The 23561-nt window shown below is 34.8% G+C and overlaps 1 protein-coding gene across 1 annotated transcript in view; it reads left to right on the forward strand.

The window, feature by feature from the left end:
- SCN7A (sodium voltage-gated channel alpha subunit 7) overlaps positions 1–19330 on the forward strand; it is an 87981-nt gene extending 68651 nt beyond the window's left edge. The window contains exons 17-25 of the mRNA XM_059167122.1: positions 651–805; positions 4030–4203; positions 6722–6829; positions 9164–9442; positions 10169–10222; positions 11012–11149; positions 12925–13029; positions 13307–13577; positions 16259–19330. Of these exons, the coding sequence (XP_059023105.1) occupies positions 651–805; positions 4030–4203; positions 6722–6829; positions 9164–9442; positions 10169–10222; positions 11012–11149; positions 12925–13029; positions 13307–13577; positions 16259–17325 (2351 nt within the window). The 3' untranslated portion in view covers positions 17326–19330. The remainder of the gene's footprint in view (positions 1–650; positions 806–4029; positions 4204–6721; positions 6830–9163; positions 9443–10168; positions 10223–11011; positions 11150–12924; positions 13030–13306; positions 13578–16258) is intronic.
- Positions 19331–23561: the final 4231 nt, after the last annotated feature.

Genomic DNA, 23561 nt, shown 5'->3' on the forward strand with positions numbered 1-23561 from the left:
GAGAGAGAGCGAGTGAGCATAGGCAGACAGAGAGGCAGGCAGAAGCAGAGGGAGAAGCAGGCTCCCCGCCAAGCAAGGAACCTAATGTGGGACTCGATCCCAGGACCCTGGGATCATGACCTGAGCCGAAGGCAGCCGCTTAACCAACTGAGCCACCCAGGCGTCCCTATTTAACTGACTTTAACTAATGTTATACTTATTAACATTTCAGAAATATCTATGTACTTAAATGAGAGTGTTTATTATGCCATGTAAATCTTCAGAGAGTGAACTTTCAGGCATCATACCAAAATGTGATATGTAGATGTTGTGTGTGTTGGGGGATGGTTTGGTTGTGTTTTGTTTTGCTTTGTTTTGTAGGATGGGGGACAAATTCTGTTCTCAGACTTTGTCCCACAAGACTTGGGAATGTTCTAAGTCACCTCTGCCTTTCACAATTTCCTTTCTCCTACTGTTCACAAACTACTCACAAGTTTTTCTTTTCTTTCCTCAGTGACTTCAGTGGTCACAGAAACAGGGGTAAAAATCAAATGTTTCTAAGTCAGAGAGCACCTGTATTAGATTCTGTAAATACCCAATTGCTAAAGCATATGGTGAGCTTTTTCATGACTTTTCAAGATTTTTCCTCTTAGTACTTTCATTTTTGACAGGTTATAGAAGAAGATCTTCATCTGGCCAACTTAGTAGAGCATCCAAGAGAGGAAGAATTTGGCAGAACATAAGGAAAACCTGCTGCAAGATAGTGGAAAACAGTTGTTTTAAGTGTTTCATTGGCCTTGTCACACTGCTCAGCACAGGTGCTCTGGTAAGTAAGTGTGGGAGACTTTTCTGGGAAAAAATGTATTTGAAGTCTGCTACTTGAAGTCATCATGCCAGATTAGTTTTCCACAGAACACTTATTATACAACAACGTTCATATTCTGTGATTTTACTTTTGGAAGACATGTTGCAGTTTCTTAAAATCTGTATATGCCTCTTTCAATATTAAATAAATAAAACAGTTTTGAAATATGTGAATGACAGTGGCAAAAATGAATGTTAGATACCTAATACTTTTTATTTTTAAAGATTTTCTTTATTTATTTGACAGAGAGAGATCACAAGTAGATGGAGAGGCAGGCAGAGAGAGAGAAAGAGGGAAGCAGGCTCCCTGCTGAGCAGAGAGCCCAATGCGGGACTCGATCCCAGGACCCTGAGATCATGACCTGAGCTGAAGGCAGCGGCTTAACCCACTAAGCCACCCAGGCGCCCCCCTAATACTTATTTTAATAAAGTTTTTTGGTTTTTGTTTTTTGTTTTTAATTTTTAATTTTTTATAAACATATAATATATTTTTAACCCCTGGGGTACAGGTATGTGAATCGCTAGGTTTACACTTTTCACAACACTCACCATAGCACATACCCTCCCCAATGTCCATAACCCCACCCCTCTTCCCCTAACCCCCCTCTCCCCAGTAACCCTCAGTTTGTTTTGTGAGATTAAGAGTAACAGATGAATGGATAAAGAAGATGTGGTATATATACACAATGGAATACTATGCAGCCATCAAAAGAAATGAAATCTTGCCATTTGCAATGACGTGGATGAAACTAGAGGGTATCATGCTTAGCGAAATAAGTCAAGCGGAGAAAGACAACTATCATATGATCTCCCTGATATGAGGAAGTGGAGATGCAACATTGGGGGTTAAGGGGGTAGAAGAAGAATAAATGAAACAAGATGAGATTGGGAGGGAGACAAACCATAAAGTTTTATTTTTGAGATAAACTTTAGTAATATGCACATACATACAGTTGTACTGTGCTAGTACTTCGGTACCAATTCAATCAGGAAAGAGAATTGCTATCTATACTTTCAATGACCTTTGAACCAAAAATGTATTCACCTATTGAGCCAACAACCTTAATTCTGGGAAATTATCCTATAAATATCTGAGCATGTATTAAAGGCATTTACAAGGCTATTCGCTGAAGAATTCTTTGTAATAGAAAAAGATTGAAAAGCAAAACAGTCCATAATAAGTGACTGTTTAAATGTGCTGTAGTACAATCTCCCTGTGGGATATCATGCAGCTATTTTAAAAATATAAAAACTGGGGTGCCTGGGTGACTCAGTCGGTTAAGCCACCAAATCAGTTTTAGCTCAGGTCATGATCTCAGGGCCTTGAGATCCAGCCTGAGGTCAGGCTCCCTGCTCAACAAGGAGCCTGCTTCAGGATTTTCTCCCTCTGCCCCATCCCCTGATCTCTTACTCTCTCTAAAATAAATAAACATATTTTTTAAAAAAAATACAAAAGCATGCTGATATTGCAAAGTACAGTAATAAGTGAAAAAAGGAAGATTTAGAATAAAATGTATCTGTTAGTTTATTAACATTCATGTTTCCCACTGTCACTCATTTATTTTGAAATTGTTTTATTTAGTGAATACTGAATGAGGTATGCTAGGTTTTACATAAGGAATAAAGAAAAATAGAATGTATATTATTTGCTTGTATTTGATTAAAGAGGATCAGAGAAGGATACACAGCAATAGTTAATTGTGAAATCACAGAGCAGAGAAGATAGAGTCACAGCTGGGAACTAGACCTTACACTGAATACATTTCTTAAGTAAACTTTGTATTGACATTTAGCACAGATACTAAGAACCGTGTTGAAATTCTAAGTGTATAGGCTAAAGAATTTTCACAAAATGAATGCACCTGTGTAACTGCCGCTTAGCTTGAGGAATAGACATTACCAGGACTCCAGAACCACATACTCTGACCCCTAACAATTACTTCCACACTCCACACGGGTAGCTGGTATGTGGACTTCAACTGCCAATAGTTTAGTTTTGCCCATTTTTAATGGTTTTTTAATGGATACTTTTTAATATTTTCATATTATTTAATATATATATTATTTAATAAATAAATACATATAATAAAATCCTTTATAATAATTTTAGATATTTATGATTTGCTTGTATAGACACTTTCACTCCATAATTGGTTCAATTGGAAAGTCTGCAACTCTACTATCATGATCTATTTACTTTTTTTTTTTTTAAGATTTTATTTATTTATTTGTCAGAGTCAGAGGGAGAGAGAGTGAGCGAGCACAGGCAGACAGAGAGGCAGGCAGAGGCAGAGGGAGAAGCAGGCTCCCTGCTGAGCAAGGAGCCCGATGTGGGACTCGATCCCTGGACCCTGGGATCATGACCAGAGCCAAAGGCAGCTGCTTAACCAACCGAGCCACCCAGGCGTCCCTGACCTATTTACTTTTATTTAATGTTAGACTTATAAGAATCACACCATTATTTGTATATGATTATTCTTATCTTTATTTACTTTTTGACCTTGAATGCACTTTGATATAAGTCTGCCTGGCATTATTAGTACTTTTTTGCCTTTTTCAGTGCTAAAAGAAAAACATGAAATTGCTTTAAATGACATTGTCAGACTTTTCATTCCTCCACAGTAAAATTAATGTTGACCTATTAAATCTAAGAAGCTTGGGAGAAATGATTACCGTTTTATTTCCTATTCATGTGCTTCCACTGGTTTATCTGATTATTTCTGTGGCAGTGCAAGTTTTATGACTTTTCTTATAACAGCAGTGTGGATATCTGAAGACAAATTAAAAAAAAAAATCTCTACTTCTGTATTAGCACCTAGCATGTACCTGTGAGTTGACAACATGGAATTAGAGATCAGAACCAGTCCGATGTGAGTAAAGGTTCCACCTCTTATATTAAGTATGATTAACTGACTGAAGAGAAGTTTTTTGGATCACTATGGTGCCAAGTTCAGTCTGTATAAGAAGAAGTTCTGGTACCAATTAATGACGTCTGCTATGGGCATGGGATCAGAAAATGATACAGATTATGTGAATAAATCCAAGCAAAGTGAACCAGCCCTTAAAACAACAACCTATGACTTGACTCACCATCTGCTTAATAGGGAAGGCATTTCATTCCTCCCTATGCCAAAGATTTTTTAAGAAATTACATGTATACTAATCCTTAAATTTTTTTACCCACAGGCTTTTGAGGATATCTATATTGACCAGAGAAAGACTATTAAAATCTTATTAGAATATGCTGACATGATCTTCACTTACATCTTCATTCTGGAAATGCTTCTAAAGTGGATGGCATATGGTTTTAAAGCCTATTTCACTAATGGCTGGTATAAGCTAGACTTCATGGTTGTTCTGGTACGTATTTTAAAGAAAAATTTAAACGTTCATTATTTGATTTCCATCTTTACTCAAATCCTCACTTAACTCTTGCATTTACTTGTATCTTCCTTTTTTTTCTCTCTCTCTGTATATTTTAAGTTACGAAAATCCCCTGTATCTTCATTTGTAGTGCTTAACATTTGTCCTTTTCTTCTCATCCTAATATTTTAAAAGTTCAACATTTCATTCCTGGATTATTCTAACAATCACCCATGAACCCACTACTAACAGAATAGGCCTATTGCACATCAGTATCCTAAAATATTTAAATTTTATTGGTTCAATTTTTAAGTCATATATTCAAAATTCGATGACTTACCACAACCTTCACCATCACCACACTGATCCAAGCTACCAAAAGTTCACATTTGGATCAGTGCAACACTTTTCAACCCAAGATCCCGGCTTCCGCCACCGCACACCTTCATTCCGTTTTCCACACAGCAACTACGTGCATTCTACTGTTGTAAAATCAAATCCAGCTCAAGTCTCTTTTCTTCTTGCAAGCACCTCATTTCACTCCCAGTAAAAAGCTACACTCTGTGCAATCAAAGCCTACAAGTCTCTACATGGTCCAGTCTTATCTCCTCCTACTCTCCATTTCCCCATCCCAGTCAACAGACTGCTGCATCAGCACTGATGTTCCTAAAGGCCTTTAGGTATGCCAGAATAACTGCCATCTTAGTACCTTTTCACTTATTTTTCCTTCCACCTGGAACTTTGGCTGGCTTACCTCACTTCCACTTACTCAAATAAAAATGCTGAAGTTAGGTCCTTCTGCACTACTGTATTTAAAACTGCTTCCACTACAATGTTCCCTTGTCCTTTCCCTCTTTCTTCATCTCCACAGCACCTGTTAATGTTATATATTAATTGATAGTCATTGTTTATTCATTATGATTGTTTGTCTTTCCCCACTGAAAGGTTAGCTCCTTTAGGGAAAATTTGTTTTCCCAATATGGTTCTCTTCTTATCCTCAATGCCTAGAACAATTCATGTATCATAATAGGTATTCAGTAATTTTTGTTGACTGAACAGATGGTTCCTGTCCTATAAGCAGTGATTGAAGCTTCTCACTGTATAAAGAAGATGATTTACAATATCTGGTCTCTGGCTTCTAAATAAATTATTCCAAATTAACCTTCTGCTCCAACAAAATCACGATATACTTTCAACCCATTTTCCTCTTTCCTAGTCATTGTTCCACATCCCTCCACACTTACATAAATCATATGCTTACTTAAAAGCTCACTTTCAGACCATCTCTTAGTATAGCATAAGAAAGAACAAATTTGGTACGCCTGGGTGGCTCAGTTGGTTAAGCAGCTGCTTTCAGCTCAGGTCATCATCCCAGCGTCATGGGATCGAGTCCCACATCCGGCTCCTTGCTCTGCAGGGAGCCTGCTTCTCCCTCTGACTCTGCCTGCCACTCTGCCTGTGCTCACTCTCGCTTGCTCTGCAGGGAGCCTGCTTCTCCCTCTGACTCTGCCTGCCACTCTGCCTGTGCTCACTCTCGCTCGCTCTCTCTCTGACAAATAAATAAATAAAATCTTTAAAAAAAAAAAAGAACAAATTTTTCATTTATGCTGTCTTGAAAATACAGAAAATATGAAGATACTATAAAAGTCAATCAACTCTACCATCTTGCTTGATCTCTATTAATATTTATTAATCCTGATTGATTTTTTAAAGATTTATTTATTTACTTACTGACTTATTTGAGAGAGAGAAAGAGAGAGAGAGCAAAGGGAGGAGCAGAGGGAGAAGAAAAGAGAGAATCCCAAGCAGACTGTACACCAAGAATGGAGGCCAAGACATGGTGCTCAACCTCATGTCCCTGAGATAATGACATCAGCTGAAACCAAGAGTCAAACATTTACCCACTAAGCCACCCAGGTGCCCCAACCCCAAATGATTTTCATGCATATGCTTACTTTAAAATATCACCTTAGTATCTTTTCTATACATATTTGTAATTTGTATTTGGACCTAAAAATATTCATATCTTCCTTGATGCCTCTTCTCTGAAATCCTATTCTATTATCTTAAATAATTATGTATAAATTAATATGTAAATACATTCCAAATTTTGCTTTTATGAATGCCTAGTATACTATTACTAGATGATAAAGATTCATGAAACTGATTCTTAATCTAATTTCAAACTCAAAATTTATATAAATATTCACCCTTAATCATAATGTATGTCAAGTACACAAATTTTTATTTATCTCAATAATATATATTCCTACTACCAGAAAATATTTGTTTTATGTTTTTTTAAATAATTTTACCACAAAGCTATTTTCTTATACATTTCTATAAGTCATTGTTAAGATATATGGAAATATACTTTAAATCTTTTGCATACTTCTTGGTAAGGTTTGAACTGTTTATCTTTTTTATAATAAATGCAAAGCTTATTTTGCAGATTGTTTCAATTAAGTAAAAATTAAGCCCCCTATTCACTCTGTTTTTCCTTAAATATATATAGGTGTTTTGTCTGAGCTTAATAGGCAAATCTCGGGAGGAATTCAAACCACTTACTTTCATTAAATTCCTTCGGGCACTCAGAGTTCTATCTCAGTTTGAAAGAATGAAGGTAAGAAAAAAGTTTCTAAGCTAATGTGTAGATTTTTATTTACGATTACTGAACTTCTATAAATTAAATCTTCATAGTCTTCTCATTTGCATCATTAACAATATTAATGCAAAAGCCTTACATTCTACTATTTTAATATATTGAAGGCATAGTAGAAATTTATTAAGATTTTAGGTCTTTATTGCTCATAAGATATGAAAAATCATAAAAATAAGATTAAAAAAACCCTAATAGTTGGGAGAGAATATTAAGTTTCAAAAAGTAATACCATTCTAACCTACACGGATGTCTATGAGTATTAATAAAATTATCTCAATATTGAAAATATAACTGACAGAAAATGAAACTTTGATCACCTACCTGTTTAAAGCTATAGGAATATTGTACACACTAAATAATTATTCTGAACAAAAGTGATTTTAAAATAAATTAGTTTTTTTTAAGTCACACATAACAAACTACGAACTCTTGCGTTCTCTCCCTCACCAACATGTTAAAATCTCTTCTGAGCACTGTGAGTAAAACTCATAGGTTGAGCCACAAAAAACAACTAATGTTCAATCTTTTGGGCCTATGATGGAAATCCACCTGCTATGGCTTGACCTAACGAAGAAAACAGAGTTGATGACCACCACACATAGTGTAATTATGTAATATACAGTGATCAAGTGTGTGTGGAAATAGCAGCAAAAATCTAATTTCACCTTTCATGTCGTAATCATACATCAATGTTTTCTTGCATTTTTCATTTACAAAGATTACTTATCATTAACATGCCTATTTGCTTAATATTACAGAATGCCACATTGTCAATATAGATAAAATCCAATAAGAAAATTATCTATGTTTAATGGTATAAGAAAGCGTCCAGTTTCATTCTTCTGCTTGTGACTGCTCCTTTTTCCTAGCACCATTATTGAGGAGACTGTCTTTTCACATTGTATATTCTTGCCTCTTTTGTCATAGATTAATTGACCATATAAGCCTGGGTTTATTTCTGGGCTCTCCATTCTGTTCTGTTACAGATTCAGATCTTAAGCTTCATCTTTACCTCTGGAGGTTCTGAAAGATTCTGAAAGATTTCTGAAAATATATCATTGAAGTCACATGATTACAAAATTAATGTCTGCTATAGTTAATAAGCTCCAGTCTTGGTCCTCTCATTACTGAAATATTTGTGTCAACTGTATCTATTGCTTTTATTCATACATAAGTGTATTTTCTCATAAGCATAGCATTTTTTTCATTACAGGTATCAGTGGGCCTCTCAAAATATCTAAAATGCCAACAAAGGATCTGTGGCTTAGTTTTAGAAATAAAATGAAGTGTTACTGAAAGCACAGTTAAAAGTTAAAATATTTATTCAAAGCCAGAAGACTAAGGAATATCAGCAAGAAAACACAGCAAAAAGGATATGGATTTAGTAATGGCTGGGAGAAGGAAGGATAGAGCTGTAGCACAGAGAATTGATGGTGCCTCATGCAAAAAAGAGAAAGAAATGAGATCGGGAGGAAAGGAGTCAAAAGTGTAATGCTAAGGAAAAGATGAAGAAATAGCAAAGAGTGGAAATTTCTGTTAGCTATAGGAACTGGCTTACATTTGCCATAACCACTACAGTGGAGTGATAAGAATAAAATTCCGATTGTAATATTCAAGAGAGAAGGGAGTTGAACAAATGGAAACAGTGATTCTAGACTATTACTGTTACTCGAGTTGAGGGGGTAGATTTATTTCCCATATTTCTCACTCTGGAGTGACTCACCAGGGACATAGAGTGGTGCTGTGAGGTGGTTTTTGATTTTGCAGGCTTCAGGTGCCCATTCAGTGTTTCTTGACATAGCCTCCTGCCTTGACTTCACTGATAAGTGATCTCTTGGTCTTCCTCTTACTTCTACCAACGCTTCAGTGTCTGCTTTGTAGGCTAATCCTTCCAAAAGTTAGAATCGCCAAGACTTAGATGTAGGCCTGTTTCTTTCTCGTTTTATGCACTTTCTAGGTAATACATACACAGATAGTCACACAGGTTTGGTTGTCTATACAAGAAAGTGATAAATGTGTTGAATCAGTGAAATAATTATTTCGCTAATCAATTCTATTGCCTTTTAGTGATTCCTTTAGTACAAAAATTTTGAGACCATCTGAATTTTTAATGCCTATTTTTTAATTAAAATTTATTATTTAGGTTATTCAAATACTGGCATGTGGTCTATTGAATTTTTAATGATGGCCTTTTTTTGTGTTATTTCTATATGACATAATATTTAGTATTTCCAATTAAAGTGATTTCACATTTCTTACCTGAATTTTACCTGTTTGTTTTTTATTTTACGCCAGGTGGTTGTGAGAGCTTTGATAACAACAACTTTACCGGCTTTGAATGTGTTTCTGGTCTGCCTTTTGATCTGGCTGGCTTTTAGCATCATGGGAGTACACTTATTTGCTGGCAAGTTCTATGAATGCATTGACCCAACAAGTGGAGAAAGGTTTCCTATATCTGAAGTCATGAATAAGAGTCAGTGCGAAAGCCTTGTGTTTAATGAATCCATGCCATGGGAGAATGCAAAACTGAACTTTGATAATGTTGGAAACGGTTTCCTTTCACTGCTTCAAGTGGTAAGTTCACTTCTGATTTTTTAAAATAGATGTTTTTATTTGCTCATTCATATTATAGGTGGAAATAAAGAACAAAATGTGGTTGAGTACTAGAATTGGTTATAACACATTTTAGCAATTATTAGTAGATATGGGACATGCGATACCAGCCTTGTTTGGAAACACAGACACTGCTCTGCTGGGAGAAGGAAGTACAGAGGAAGGTAGAATTGACAGGGAAGATGGCAGGTACTGGAAACCTATTTCTACTTCTGTCATCATTGATAAGGTAATAGGGTCACAATTTTTGGTCCAGCTCAGGGTACTATTGTTTTATTCCTACTTAGTGCTATGGCTCCTCAGTCACCCAACATCTAACAGAAATGAGGAGATAAATTGTTCTTACTTGTCTTACCTCCCCCATAGAAAAGCACATGTGTAGCAGTATAGTAAAAATGACACTTGGGCAGCATGTATTTATTTACAATTTATCTATATACCTCTTTCTATTTCTACTATCTTACAGTATTTTATTATCAATTACAATTAAGCTACTACAATGAAGCTAAGTGGTTTTAAATTCGTGTTAATAGACAATATAAATGCAATAATGAAAATTATAAAGGTCTCAATTACATGGTATATTGAAATGTGGTCAGCCTTACCAATCAAGTTTTACTATATTAATAACAAATTGAGTTTTACATTTTATTTGCCATAAGAATTAAAAACATGCCATTTTTACAGGCAACGTTTAATGGATGGATCACTATTATGAATTCAGCAGTTGATTCTGTTGGTGTAAGTACAATATCATCTTGGAGCCATTGTGAAGGTTCAAGGCAAAGTTATTTTCTCAATTCAAGAAAAGGGTAACAACAATAACAGAATAAATAACATGATAAAATCAAATGCTTATGCTAGAAAGAAATTAAATACATTTCATATTGACTCTGTCACTGAAAATGAAATCCTCCCAGGACTATGCACAGTGGTTGAAGCCCAGTAGGCCCATTTGAAGGATCATCTGACTTCATTACAATTATTAAACCAATACAGCAAACTTTAAAATCCAAGTAAACAAAGCGATAATGCCACTTCACCAAAGAACAAAGTGGAAACATTACCTCATGTAGAACTGTTGGTTTTTCTTGTTGTAAACTGCTTTATAAATTATATGTTTTAAAAACTTGGTATAACAATAAAATTTTAATTTATTCTTATTTTTAAAGATTTGCTTTTTAGAGCTGTTTTAGGTTTACAACAAAATTGGGAGGGAGGTATAGAGATTTCCCATATACCCACTGTCCCCACACATGCATTGCCTATTATCAATGCCATTCACCAGAATGGGGCACATTTTCACCAAGGATGGACCTACATCGACACATCATAATCACCCAAAGTCCATAGTTTACCTTAGGGTTCACTTGGTGTTATACATTATACGGGTTTGGACAAATGTGTAATGACATATAACTATCATTATAATATCATAGAGAATATTTTCTGTATGCCCTAAATCTGTTATGCCCTAAGAAATCTGCTATGCCCTACCTTATTTTGCTTATTTTTTAACTTAACTTTTAGGTAAATAGGCAACCTAATTTTGAAGAGAACATCTACATGTATTGTTACTTTATCAACTTCATTATTATTGGATTATTTCTTCCTTTGAGTATGCTGATTGGTGTTATTGTTGCTAATTTCAACACGCATAAAATAAAGATAAGTACAAATATTTTTTGTTCACTAGTGCTTGAGAAAATCACACACATTTATAAAAATGTCCTTCAAGTAATTAGTTTGGGATTCATTTTTATTTGGTATTTTATTAGGTATCATTTTTATTTGGTACTTAACTAAAAAAAATAAGTTGATATTTTTGCATATTGACAAATTTTGTTAAAGTGTTCATCTTTACATTGTTTTTTTTTTTTTTTTAAAGATTTAATTCATTTGTCAGAGAGAGAAAGGGGGAGAGAGCGAGCACAGGCAGACAGAATGGCAGGCAGAGGCAGAGGGAGAAGCAGGCTCCCTGCCGAGCAAGGAGCCCGATGTGGGACTCGATCCCAGGACACCGGGATCATGACCTGAGCCGAAGGCAGCTGCTTAACCAACTGAGCCACCCAGGCGTCCCTACATTGTTTTCTATATTCAAATGTAAATGGGAAAGTTTAAAGGCTTAAAGTTACAAGTGTTTCTATATATATGTTTGTAAAAAATGACATGCTGACAAACAAGTAATATTGTGGTATGTCTGCACAAAAATGTAAAGAAGTTCAAGAAAAATAAGCTATACATTTTTACTCTCTGATATGTTCACAACTTCAGAGTCATAACCAACATAGACATCTTTGTCAGTGCAGTAGGTTTTCCAGCTAGACATAGAGAGAATCCTAAATATATGACCCAAATAGGAGTGCTTGAAAAGAGTAGGAAACAATTCAGAGACAGAAGCAAACATCCAACTGACACCATCTCCAACAAGATTTCTTTCAGGGCTTCTACAAATGCAAATGTCTCAAAAGTCCTTTAAGTCTGCTTATTTTAACCACAGACATCTACTCTCTAGAGGTGTAGGGAAACCTTCTAAAAAGTCGAAGAAAAGAATAGTCTAGTTTTGAAATTCTATTTCGGCCATGTCATCAAAGTTCAGCCACGTGCAGACTCTGGTAAACAAACCACTCAGTCTCTGCTAATCAAATGGGATTAGGAGAACAGTGTTCAACTACGCATCTAATGGATGCTTCAGCTTCTTGAGACTTCAGCCCAATGGGATAACATCCTAGGATTTGCTTCTAGAATTCAAATTCATGACTCTCATCTAATTTAAGTGACTGAGTCCTGACTTAGGGCAGTAATAATTCCTAATTTTTAGATGAACACATTAACTATTTACCTCTTATTCACTTTATACATTCTGTATAAGATACTAAAATTAGCACTAGGAACACAAAAATAAATAAGCTCTAGAAGGCGCTATGAAGATGTAAACACAAGGTGCTGTTGGCATAATAGTATAAAAATATCATCTGATAAGCATTATTTGGAAAACTAAGTAATATATGGACTTATAAAAACACATAAATGACCAATTCTGGTTTATTCCTGCTATTAGAAGGTACAAACCAATTTTATCTTTAGCTTAGGAATTCAATTTTTCTTAGCAAACCTTTCCATTTTTCCCCCACTGTTTCTCTTCCTCTCTGTTTAACATGAGATAGGACTCAGGAGAATGAAAAGTTGAAAAAGAGTTGACTGCCTACAAGAAAGTGCATCAGAACATAATTGATATGTGTCATTACCCAATATTCTACATGTGTTTAGTGTGGATTTGTGTGCAAAAAATCAGACGTAGTTAAATGTGATTTAGATCATTGCCTTATGCCCTTTGTAAAAGATCAAATCAGTAATTACCAACCTTTCCAAAATGCCTATTAATGATAAGGTAAAATTTAGATTCAGTGTGATTTTAATATCTTGTTCTTTCATTTCTTTACCAGGGAGGCTCAAATATCTTTGTAACAGTCAAACAGAAGAAACAATCCCGTGCACTGAGAAGGCTGTTGTGTGAGGAGTCTCAAAAAACAATCCGGCGCCCAGGAGTAAGTTTCTTCTGTATATTCTCTTTTAAAAATGAAAACATGTTTTTGAAATTCTTCACAAATGCTCTTGGAAAATTTAAAAATATGTTCCTTAACAAAGTTTGGGTGGTCTTTTGTTTGTTTGACTGCATACACTATAATTATAGCTTGGTAAAAACTTGGGCCCTCACTTATTTTCCTGTTTATGCTAGAAGGGAAATTATAATTTTACAGACAATATGTGTGTATATATAAGCTATTAATAAGGCCACTATGCCTTTCTTTTTTTCATCCACAGAATAAATTCCAAGGATTCGTCTTTGACTTGGTAACAAGTGAAGTTTTTAATGCCATCATTATGGCTCTTATCTGTTTTCAAGCAATAACTATTATGATACAAAGTGATGAACAGAGTAAAAATATAAACATTGCTCTCTACTGGATTAACTTAGTTCTTATCATACTATACACTGGAGAATGTGTACTGAAGCTCATTGCTTTCCACTGTAACTATTTCACCATTGGATGGAACATTTTTGATTTTATGGTGGTCATTTTCTCTGTTATAGGTAAGATTTTTAGTCAATTTTCTTTTATAATAATAATAATTCAGGCAAGTTCTTATACTAAATGTGTCCTCAGATACAGACAAAGGCAAACAGGCAAACAGAGAAGGGATCCTTATTCCAGTAGGAATTTTTGCATTCATACATGTATACACACTTGACAGTTATAAGATATTCAAAATACTTGTTGAATTAATACATACACTTTACTTCAGAGGTCACCTTTTCAGTGTATCACATACAGAATTTCCTAGGATGGCTCTAGAAGGAGATTTATGTCTTAGCATGATATAACCTTTCACAGTCCCTATTCTTTTTACTCTAATCTCTAAAACTGTTTACAACTTTCACAGCACTAGAGTGTTAGGCTTTAATGAATCTGTCGCCAGTTTTCTCTTACCCTGGGGACCTCAGTCTTTTATTTAACAAATATATTTGATTATCCCCTTTGTGAATACACATTATGCTATATGCAAAGAATTCAGTAGTAAATAAGGTAGGCATAATCCCTATATGCACATAGTTGACAGCCTAGTAAGGGATAGAGATGATTAAATAGTACATATATAATGTTGTGCTATTAAGGTGATAACGGAAAAAGCACAGGGTGATACAGTGGCACAAAAGAGTGAGGGGAACCTAACAGTAAGTAAGTAAAGGTCAGAGGAAATTGCATGGAGGAAGCAAAATTTAAACTGAAACTTATTGGATACAGGGGTAGCCAAGTAAAGAATCTAAGATAAAAATGTTTTAGGCAGGGAAAAGTTTATTTTCTGCCTCCCTATAAGACACATACTAGAATGTAAACTCCACAAGAGACAATATTTAAATGTTAACTGTGTCAAACATATTCTACATAACCAATAGGGAAAATGGGGACAAACTATCTGCCCACTGTGCTTCCAGAAAATTCAACCTATTCATTTGGTGGTAGAAGCAGTCTGCCTATTGATAGACAAGCACAAAAAGCTTGAAAGCAAAGTACATAAAAGTAGGAAGGGGCTGATAGGAAGAAAATAGAGGAATATGGAATTAAAAAGCCATTTGGGATTAAGGTGAGAGTTACTGAATCAGAGATCTCGAAGGAGAGCAAAGCACAAAGAAAAAGCTGTTTGATTTTGAAATCTCAGAAGGTGAAGAATCCTGCGTCCAGAATGTGGCTGTAGCTGCATATGACTAAAGTAAAATGATGGAGATTATCGCAGTTAAGAAAGTCAAAGAAGAAGAAACTGACCTTTCAATGAGTTGCTGATGGTGGATGTTGGGGTGGAAGGGGCAACAGTGAAACAAGTACTAATAAGTCTCCAATGAGTGTGAATGAGAAGGAATAAGTAGATCATAGAGCCAAGAAATGGTAGGCAATAGTATATAGTTCAGTGGCATGATCCACAATGTGTCAGGAGAGAAATATTTTTCTCTTTATAAAATTGACTTAAAGTATCTAGAAATCACATTGGAAAGAATGAAAGATGCTTGGTAATTCCATTTTTCAATCCCAGGAAATATGGCGTGGGAAGAAAGAGCTGTCTGCAGTTGACAATGTTACAAGGGAAATAGTATCCTTAAGATAAAGTCAGATTTTAGATAAGAAAGGAAGTAAAGAAAATGTAGTGATGAGGATGTAGAAAAAATTGTCTACAATTAAATGGGGATATGTCTAGCATAATGGAAGAATTTGGAAGATTGTGAGGAGAAGTGACAATTTGAGTCAGAGTAGAAGATTTGCTCTAACAAAGTAGAGATGAAGATATAGGTAAGATAGAATGTCAGAGAGAATGTTGTCATCGACAATGACCAAATTGAAGGGAAATATGAGACATGGTCCTTCCAGATTCAACAAACATACCATCTCAATTAGAAGCTTCATGGGATTCTCTCCTCCCCACCTTTTCAACTCTAAATGAGCCTCATTGTCTCCAGTACTTCCAGAGAACATATGCCCTATACTTCCAGGGTAATTGTTTTACCTTGTTTTATAGTGGTAGCTCTCACTTCTGTAGTTCCCTCATCTAACCACAACTGCTACAAAAAAAGTTCTATGCCAGGACTCATTTACTTAATTCTATTTAAAACTGCTGAGGACCCAAATACTATTTATGAAATAAATAAATTAAACTATAATCTGTGAATCATGGAATGCCAAACACTTTTGTAATTATATTGATCACCTAAGTCTTTCTACCTTGCATGATAATAACTTTAAATATCTACTTCTATTCTCTAGATTATAAGATCTTTAAGGACAAAAGTCAAGTCGTTCATCTCTGCATATTTGCATGACACCTTTATTAGATATCCAGTAAAGCCTGGATTGAACTCTTTAACAACTACCACCAGAAAAAAAACATGACTAATGTTCTATATTATGGAATCATGCCATTTGTGATTCCAGAAATACTTGACCTATAGTACTCTTAAGATGATGTGCAAATAGTTCTCTTCCAAATTTTGGTAAATACCCTGAAAATTGCCACAGTTAGTGTTTGGGTAATCCCCACTTTCAATATGTTCTGTTATTTGGGAAGGATTAATAAAATGATCTTAACATCTAGAAAAAAATGATATAATAGTCATTGAAATAATAAATAGTTGAAATAATAAATGAAATAAAACAATTTATATTTCTCTAAATATAATCACATTTAAATAATTTTATTCCCTGTTTTATCTTCTCCCACACCAAGAACTAGTTCTGCCTATAACAGTAGGATACTACCTCGTGTCTCCTTCCATTATGGAACTGATACGACTCTCACGGATTATCCACATCCTGCGTCCTGGGAAAGGACCAAAGGTATTCCATGATCTGCTACTCCCTTTGATGCTGTCTCTACCAGCATTGTTGAACATCAGTCTTCTCATCTTCCTGGTCATGTTTGTCTACGCCATCTTTGGAATGTACAATTTTGCCTATGTTAAAAAGGAAGCTGGAATTAATGATGTGTCCAACTTTGAAACTTTTGGCAGCAGTATGCTCTGTCTTTTCCAAGTTACAATATTTGCTGGCTGGGATGGGATGCTCAATGCAATTTTCAACAGTAAATGGTCTGACTGTGATCCTGATAAAATTAACCCTGGGACTCAGGTTAGGGGAGATTGTGGCAACCCCTTTGTTGGAATTATTTATTTTGTCAGTTACATCCTCATATCATGGCTGATCATAGTAAACATGTACATTGTTGTTGTCATGGAATTTTTAAGTATTGTTTCTAAAAAAAAAGCCAAGACATTAAGTGAAGATGATTTTAGGAAATTCTTCCAGGTATGGAAGCGGTTTGATCCTGATAGGACCCAGTATATAGACTCTAGCAGGCTTTCAGACTTTGCAGCTGCCCTTGACCCTCCTCTTTTTATGGCAAAACCAAACAAGGGGCAGCTCATTGCCATGGATCTTCCCATGGCTGCTGGGGACAGAATTCATTGCCTTGACATCTTACTTGCTTTAACAAAGCGAGTTATGGGTAAAGATGTGAGGATGGAGAAAATGATTTCAGAGATGGAATCAGGGTTTGTGTTAGCCAACCCTTTTAAGATCACATATGAGCCAATTACTACTACTTTGAAACGAAAACAAGAGGCAGTCTCAGCAACCATAATTCAACGTGCTTATAAAAGTTACCGCTTGAGGCAAAATGACAAAAATACATCAGATATTCATATGATAGATGATGACAAGGAAGTTCAAGCTACCACAGAAAAAGCCTATTTTGACAAAGCTGAGGAAAAGTCAACTATTCAAAGCCAAATCTAATCCCACTTACCACATTTTAATCTTCTTCATGTTCTAAAAATGTCAGAAGTTTGAATCAGAAATAATAACCAAGATCAGAGAAGTAGAGTTTACTTATCAACTGTTTACAATCCATGGAAGTTAAGCTTATGTTCATAAGACTCCATGTCAAGTTTGCTTTTTACCTTTGTATATCCAGTGTAACCAAGACAACCCCTTAAAAATCACTTCAGTGAGTTAAAATGGCTTACAATCGCCATTTGATAATCCAATGCTTATTTTCTCTCTCTGGCTTTTATGGTGTGTGCTTCTTCTAGAGGACTGGGAGGTGATAGTAGAGATTGGTAGCAAAAGGGGCTTCCTTGTATATTTTATGTCTACTTTATGGGATTTAAGTCACCATTAGTAGGACTTAGTTACAAATAAGCAAATACAATAAGTACTTTCTTAAGGTGGGATGGTGTTAAAAAATAACAGTGTTACAGGCCATTAAATCATAAACTTGCCTACACAGATGCCAACTGGGATAGAGAAAAAGGCTATTCTAGAAAGTTCCTTTGAGATCAACCACAGATATTCTTGGGCTGATCCAAACCATGTTTGGTTGACCGGAGCCTTGGTTTTCGTTTTTATTTTCTTTTATTTTTGGTACTGGGAATTTATATTCTTTGATTGTTTCTGGATTCCTGGTTTTTCATCTCTTTGGCTAGTTCTGCCTACGCTCTAGCTAGCTCTTCAAAGAATGAATTCGGAGAGTCAGAAGCATAAAGGTAACTATAATTATTGCCTACATTTTCCTCATTTTTTTTCACATTTATACTTTTTCTAAGTATACATCTACTAATATGATAGATATAGAAACTGTTAGTAGACTCCTGTATTATCATATTTACCATTTATCAGTGATGTAACATTGAGTAGTATGATCTGGTAAATGAAAGTCATAATATGATTTAGAAGAGTCAAGGGCTGCCATTATGTCTAGGGATTTTCACAGAGTCTTGATGCTTGGGAAACTGTGTCCACTTTGAAATACTTTCCACTGTACTTTGTGGTTCTCTATAACTCGGAGAAAGAAAATGACCACTGAAACTGTGAGGAACCTGAATAGGAGATTGAAGTGTAAGTTTGTTATTGGTGGTGTTATGTAATATGAGTATATACAAATTAGTTTTCACTTCCTCATTTATCTTTCTAAGTTTGTTTTTGTTGTTTTTAATCCATCACACATACCTCCTATAAAAGGTTTTGTGTTTGAAAAACTTGAAATCATAAATATTAATTTTCACTATTGAAAATGTATTTAAAAGGTAGACACAAGTAGTTGGTTTTTGACATAATCACAAAAATGTAGCTACTTGTATCCATGTAGTTTGAGATTCTGGTATTTGTTCCCTTTGTATGAAGATTGATTTCAATGTGCCTACAAAATCCTAAAGGATTTGGAAAGAAAATATGTGTACTGTTGACTTAAATGGAAAACTTCAAATATGTTGTATGATATTCAATGTCACCTAAATGTCAGTAATTGTATTTTATTATGAATGCATGATCTTGAGCCTTAACTTCTATAGCCTGTTTCTGCCCTCAGAAATGTATTAACCTGACCAAGATGCCTTTGGGGGAACCCTTAAGTAAATGTAATTTCAGGGTTCTGTTTCTCTCTATAAGTGTTCCTTCCCTTTCTCCTCCCGTTCTTCATCATGTGATGGGGACTAGTGAGGAACTAGTGTTAACTTGGTGACATGGTGACAGCTGGTGCTTGATCTAAATTTTTTAGTTTTCTATTTCTTAGAAATGCTTTAATGTAGAAACTGCTTCAGATATTTAAACTTAACCTTAACTTGCTTCTGTAAATTCAAGATCATTAACTGATTTTAGTTTGAAAATTGTATCTTTTACTTGTAAACCATGTTTGCCACTAACCTTCCAAAAACTGTGTAATGAATTATTTTTAACAAAGTCTTACAATATACTCTACTTTTTAGAAACTATAGAAAATAATAAATACAACCTGTTAACTACAGTAAGCTTTGATTTTTTGTTTGTCTGTTTGTTTTTTTAATAAGTCAGCTTGTGTATTTTGTATGATAGGAACTTTTTCAAATGAGCCTAATCACATTAAAGCTTACTCATTCAGGCTCAAAATTCAAAACTGTGCTTCCTTTGGATTCAAAAACTTTTGTAAAATAATTGTAGTAAGCTTAACAGAGACCTTTACACACTGACAAAATTTACAAAGTACTCCTCCTATCAAAGTCATTAGTTTTTAGATATATATCTCAGTATTACTTATAATTTGCTTTATGGAGGATAATGCTGAATTTAAATTGATTGTTGTGCTTCTTTAAAAAATTTCTTTCTATACCTTTTAATAAATATAATGAATATACTTTGAAATGGTTTTAAAGATATTGAAAATAGCTACCATTTATTGAGCAGACTATTATGCCCCTCCTTGCTCCAAGCATTTATCATGCATGAATGTAGCATTCACAACTCATGAAGAAATGATAATTTTCATTTTATAGCTGAGCAAAATAGACTTAGAATGGTTTTAAGAGCTTCTATATGGCACAGAACTTGTAAGCAATGAGACCAGAACCTCAAACCAGGTCTAATTTCAGAGCCTTAATATTTGACTCCTATGCACAATACTGTCTAGGAATAAATGACCTAGTTAAAGGCAGAAAAAGTTTAAGATGAATTAAGTTGTTGAAGAGAGATAAGTTCTCTCTCTCTCTCTCTTTCTCTCTCCCTTCCCCTCTCTCTTTCTCAATCTATCTTTTGGTGGAGGGAATTTTAAAAGTAGAGCCAACCCTTGGAAAAAAGAAAGACACAAGGAATAAAACAATAGAAGTTTTTCATTCAATAGGTATTGTATGCTAGATACTGATGTAAACCCAGAAATGGTATACATACTCATTCATACTTACATACATAAAACATACACACATACAGCTGAGACTAGAGAACTTGCTGACTACTGAGAGAAAACAGCTAATTATAATACCTGGTCATTTGTATACTATTGGTGTAAACTGCAGTATGTATTCAGGAAAGAAGATGGGTTCTACATTGAAAATTATAGGTGAAGTTAGTAAAGTGGACCATGGAAGATAAAGAAAGATTTTATCAATTAGAGAAGAAGGTGACCATAGTCAACAGAGACATTTTTAAGAAAAGGAGTTCATACAGAGATGAACTCCTGAGCTTTTGGTTCCGAGCTTTTGGTTCTTCAGACTAGACTATAAAGAGAAAGAAGAATTAAAGATGGGATAAAACATCTACCCCAGAGATTGGACGGAAAATTAGAGCAGAATACTTTGAGAACCCTGATCCCTTCCTGGACATGCTTTATAAATAAGGTCAACTTTATCCTTAAAAAGGTAGTAGTGAGGGTTTTACAGAGAAGCAAAACTAATAGAACACACATGTTTGCCCCACTCTCCAAAAGTAGAGTGTTCCTATAAATCTTTTATAAACTGAAATGACGTAAAGTGGAGAAGTAATTACCACCAATTTATATAGGAAAAAAAAAACTCTATCATTCCAAAACCCAAAAAATAACCTTTGAGCTTTTTTAGATCTTTGCGTATCTAACAGATACACAAGATATTTCAAACAAAGTGTGGATGCTCACAAATACAATTCAAAGGTATGGCAGTTTGATGTTGAGGTGCTGAGTATAGCTCTAGAGAAGGAACTTGGTGCAGCCACTCTTGCTGCCTGGATAACAGCTTATGGCAAAACAAACACTATTTTCACTTTTCCTTTAATTTGTTATTTCCTTTCTTCTTTTCATAAAAGTGAAAATCCTCTTTGGATTTCTTTTGGTTAGCAAGAACAGATACTCATGTAAAAGCAAACTGGTGCAACTCAAACTTTAGAAAAGCAAGGGATACCTGTATCCAGATTTATAAGAGGAAATTTACTATTACAGGAAATGTTTCCCAGGATTACAGAGGCTGAGGTATGCGACAATATACCATGTGCAAGCTGGAGAATCAGGAAAGTCAGTGGTATAATTCAATCCAGATCCTAAGGCCTGAGAACAAGGGGAGTCATGGTGTGTCTCTTACAAGATGGAGGCCAAAGAATGTGGGGAGAGGCACTTGTGTAAGACTTGGAAGTAATCTTAAGACCCAGGAAAAAGGAACTCCAATGTCCAGTGCAAGAGAAGATGAATGTCCTAGCTCAAGGACAAAGAAAGAGAACTTACCCTTCCCTCCATCTTTTTGTTCCACTCAAGCCCCCAATGAGTTGGATGATGCTTGCCCACATTGGTGAGGGCAGTCTTCTTTTTTTTCATCCTTTTACTTTTAACAGACAGATGTCATTGGATTTGAAGCAAGTTTCTTGTAAGTAGTATATAGCTGGGTCACACTTTTTAATCCACTTTTATTGATGTATTTTGACCATTTACATTCAAGATAATTATTAATATGTTAGCTCTTAAGGTTTCTATTTATTATTTGTTTTCTATTTGTTTCTTCTGGTCTCATCTCTCTATTTCTGATTTCTCTGTTTCTCTTTTCTGGCCTTCCTGCACAAAACTGGAGCATGTTTTAGGATTCCATCTTGATTTATGTATAGTACTTTTAAGTGTATCTCTTGTGTATCTTTGATAGTCATTCTGAGTATTACTAATCTCTATCTATATATGAATTATACCATTCACTAGCATCAACATTTTACCACTTTGAGTGAAGTGTGGAAAACACATTATTTATATTTTTTTGTCTTCCTCATTTTTAAGAACCACTGTCATGGGAATCAGATGATGCTATACTTTTTAAAAAAGACTTATTTATTTAGAGAGAGAGAGTACTTGCATAAGTTGGGGGGACAGGCAGAGAGAGAGGGAGAGAATTTCAAGCAGACTCCATGCTAAGCATGGAGCCTGTCACAGGGCTTGATTTCATGACACTTAGATCACAATCTGAGCTGAAATCAAGAATCAAATGCTTAACTGACTGAGCCACCTAGGTACCTGTGGTGATATAATTTTTGTTCCAATCATCAAATATGGTTTTGAAACTCATGAGGCAGTGAATGGTTCTTCAAACACACCCATATTTCTGCTCTTTGCGTTATTCCTTTGTCCTTCCTGATGCTCCAATACTTTCTTTTATCAGTTCCTTTCTGTTTGAAGAATTCTGTTTAGCCAATCTTTAAGAAGATATTCTATTTTTCTTTAATATTTTTATACTTGCGTGTTGAAATGATAACATTTTCGATACATTGGGTTAAATAAAATGTAATTACTAAACTTTAAAAAAGAATATGTGTGCTAGTTATAAATTCTTTTAGCTCTTTTTTTTTCTGAACATATTTTTATTTCTTTCATTCCTCAAGTAAGGATTCACAGAATACAGAATTTGTAGCTGACAGTTCTTTTACTTCAGCACTTGAAAAATATCGTACCACTTCCTTCTGGTTTCTATGACTTCAGATTTGAGATCCATTATCATTTGAATTGGTATTTCCTTGAGGGTAATACTCATTTCCCTCTAGTTGCTTTCACGAATTTTTTTGTATTTATTTTTCAAAAATTTTAACTGTGGTGTATCTTTGGCATGGATTTCTTTGTGTTTATCCTGCTCAGTATTTCCTCAGCTTCTTGGAATTACAGGTTTGTGTCTTTTACCAAATTTAGGACATTTTCAGCCAATACGTCTTCAAACAAGTTTTCAGCCCCCTCTTTTCTGCTTTCCTTCTGGGATTGTGTTGACATAAATGATAACTCTTCTATTATTGTCTCGTAGGTCCCGGAGGCTCTGTTCATTGTTTTCCCAATTGATTTTTTTTCCGTCTCTGTTGTTCAGATTGGATGAATTCTATTGTTCTATACTCAAGTTCACTGGTTTTCTCCTGTGATCTTCATTCTATTCTATTGACTGTCTCTTCAGTTTTTTATTTCTGTTACTGTATTTTCCAATTCAGTAATACATTTGGTTTTTTCTTTAGAGAATTTCTGTTTTTTGTTTCAGGAGACTTTATAATTAATTGTTGAAGCATTGTTAAAATGGATACCTTTAAGTATTTTTCAGATAAGTTTGACATCTGATTCATCTCAGTATTGTGTCAGCTAATGGTCTTTTTTCCTTCAAGGTGTGATTTTCTTAGTTGTTAGTATGTTGAATGATTTTTGGTTTTTTTCATCATACTCAGGGAATTTGTCTACTATGGTGGGAAATACTAGATCCTATGTAAGTCTTTCATTTAGCAGGTAGTCACTCTATTTAGGTTTAACT

This window comes from Mustela lutreola, chromosome 3 (genome assembly GCF_030435805.1).
Source record: "Mustela lutreola isolate mMusLut2 chromosome 3, mMusLut2.pri, whole genome shotgun sequence".
In the NCBI taxonomy this organism is placed as follows: domain Eukaryota; kingdom Metazoa; phylum Chordata; class Mammalia; order Carnivora; family Mustelidae; genus Mustela; species Mustela lutreola.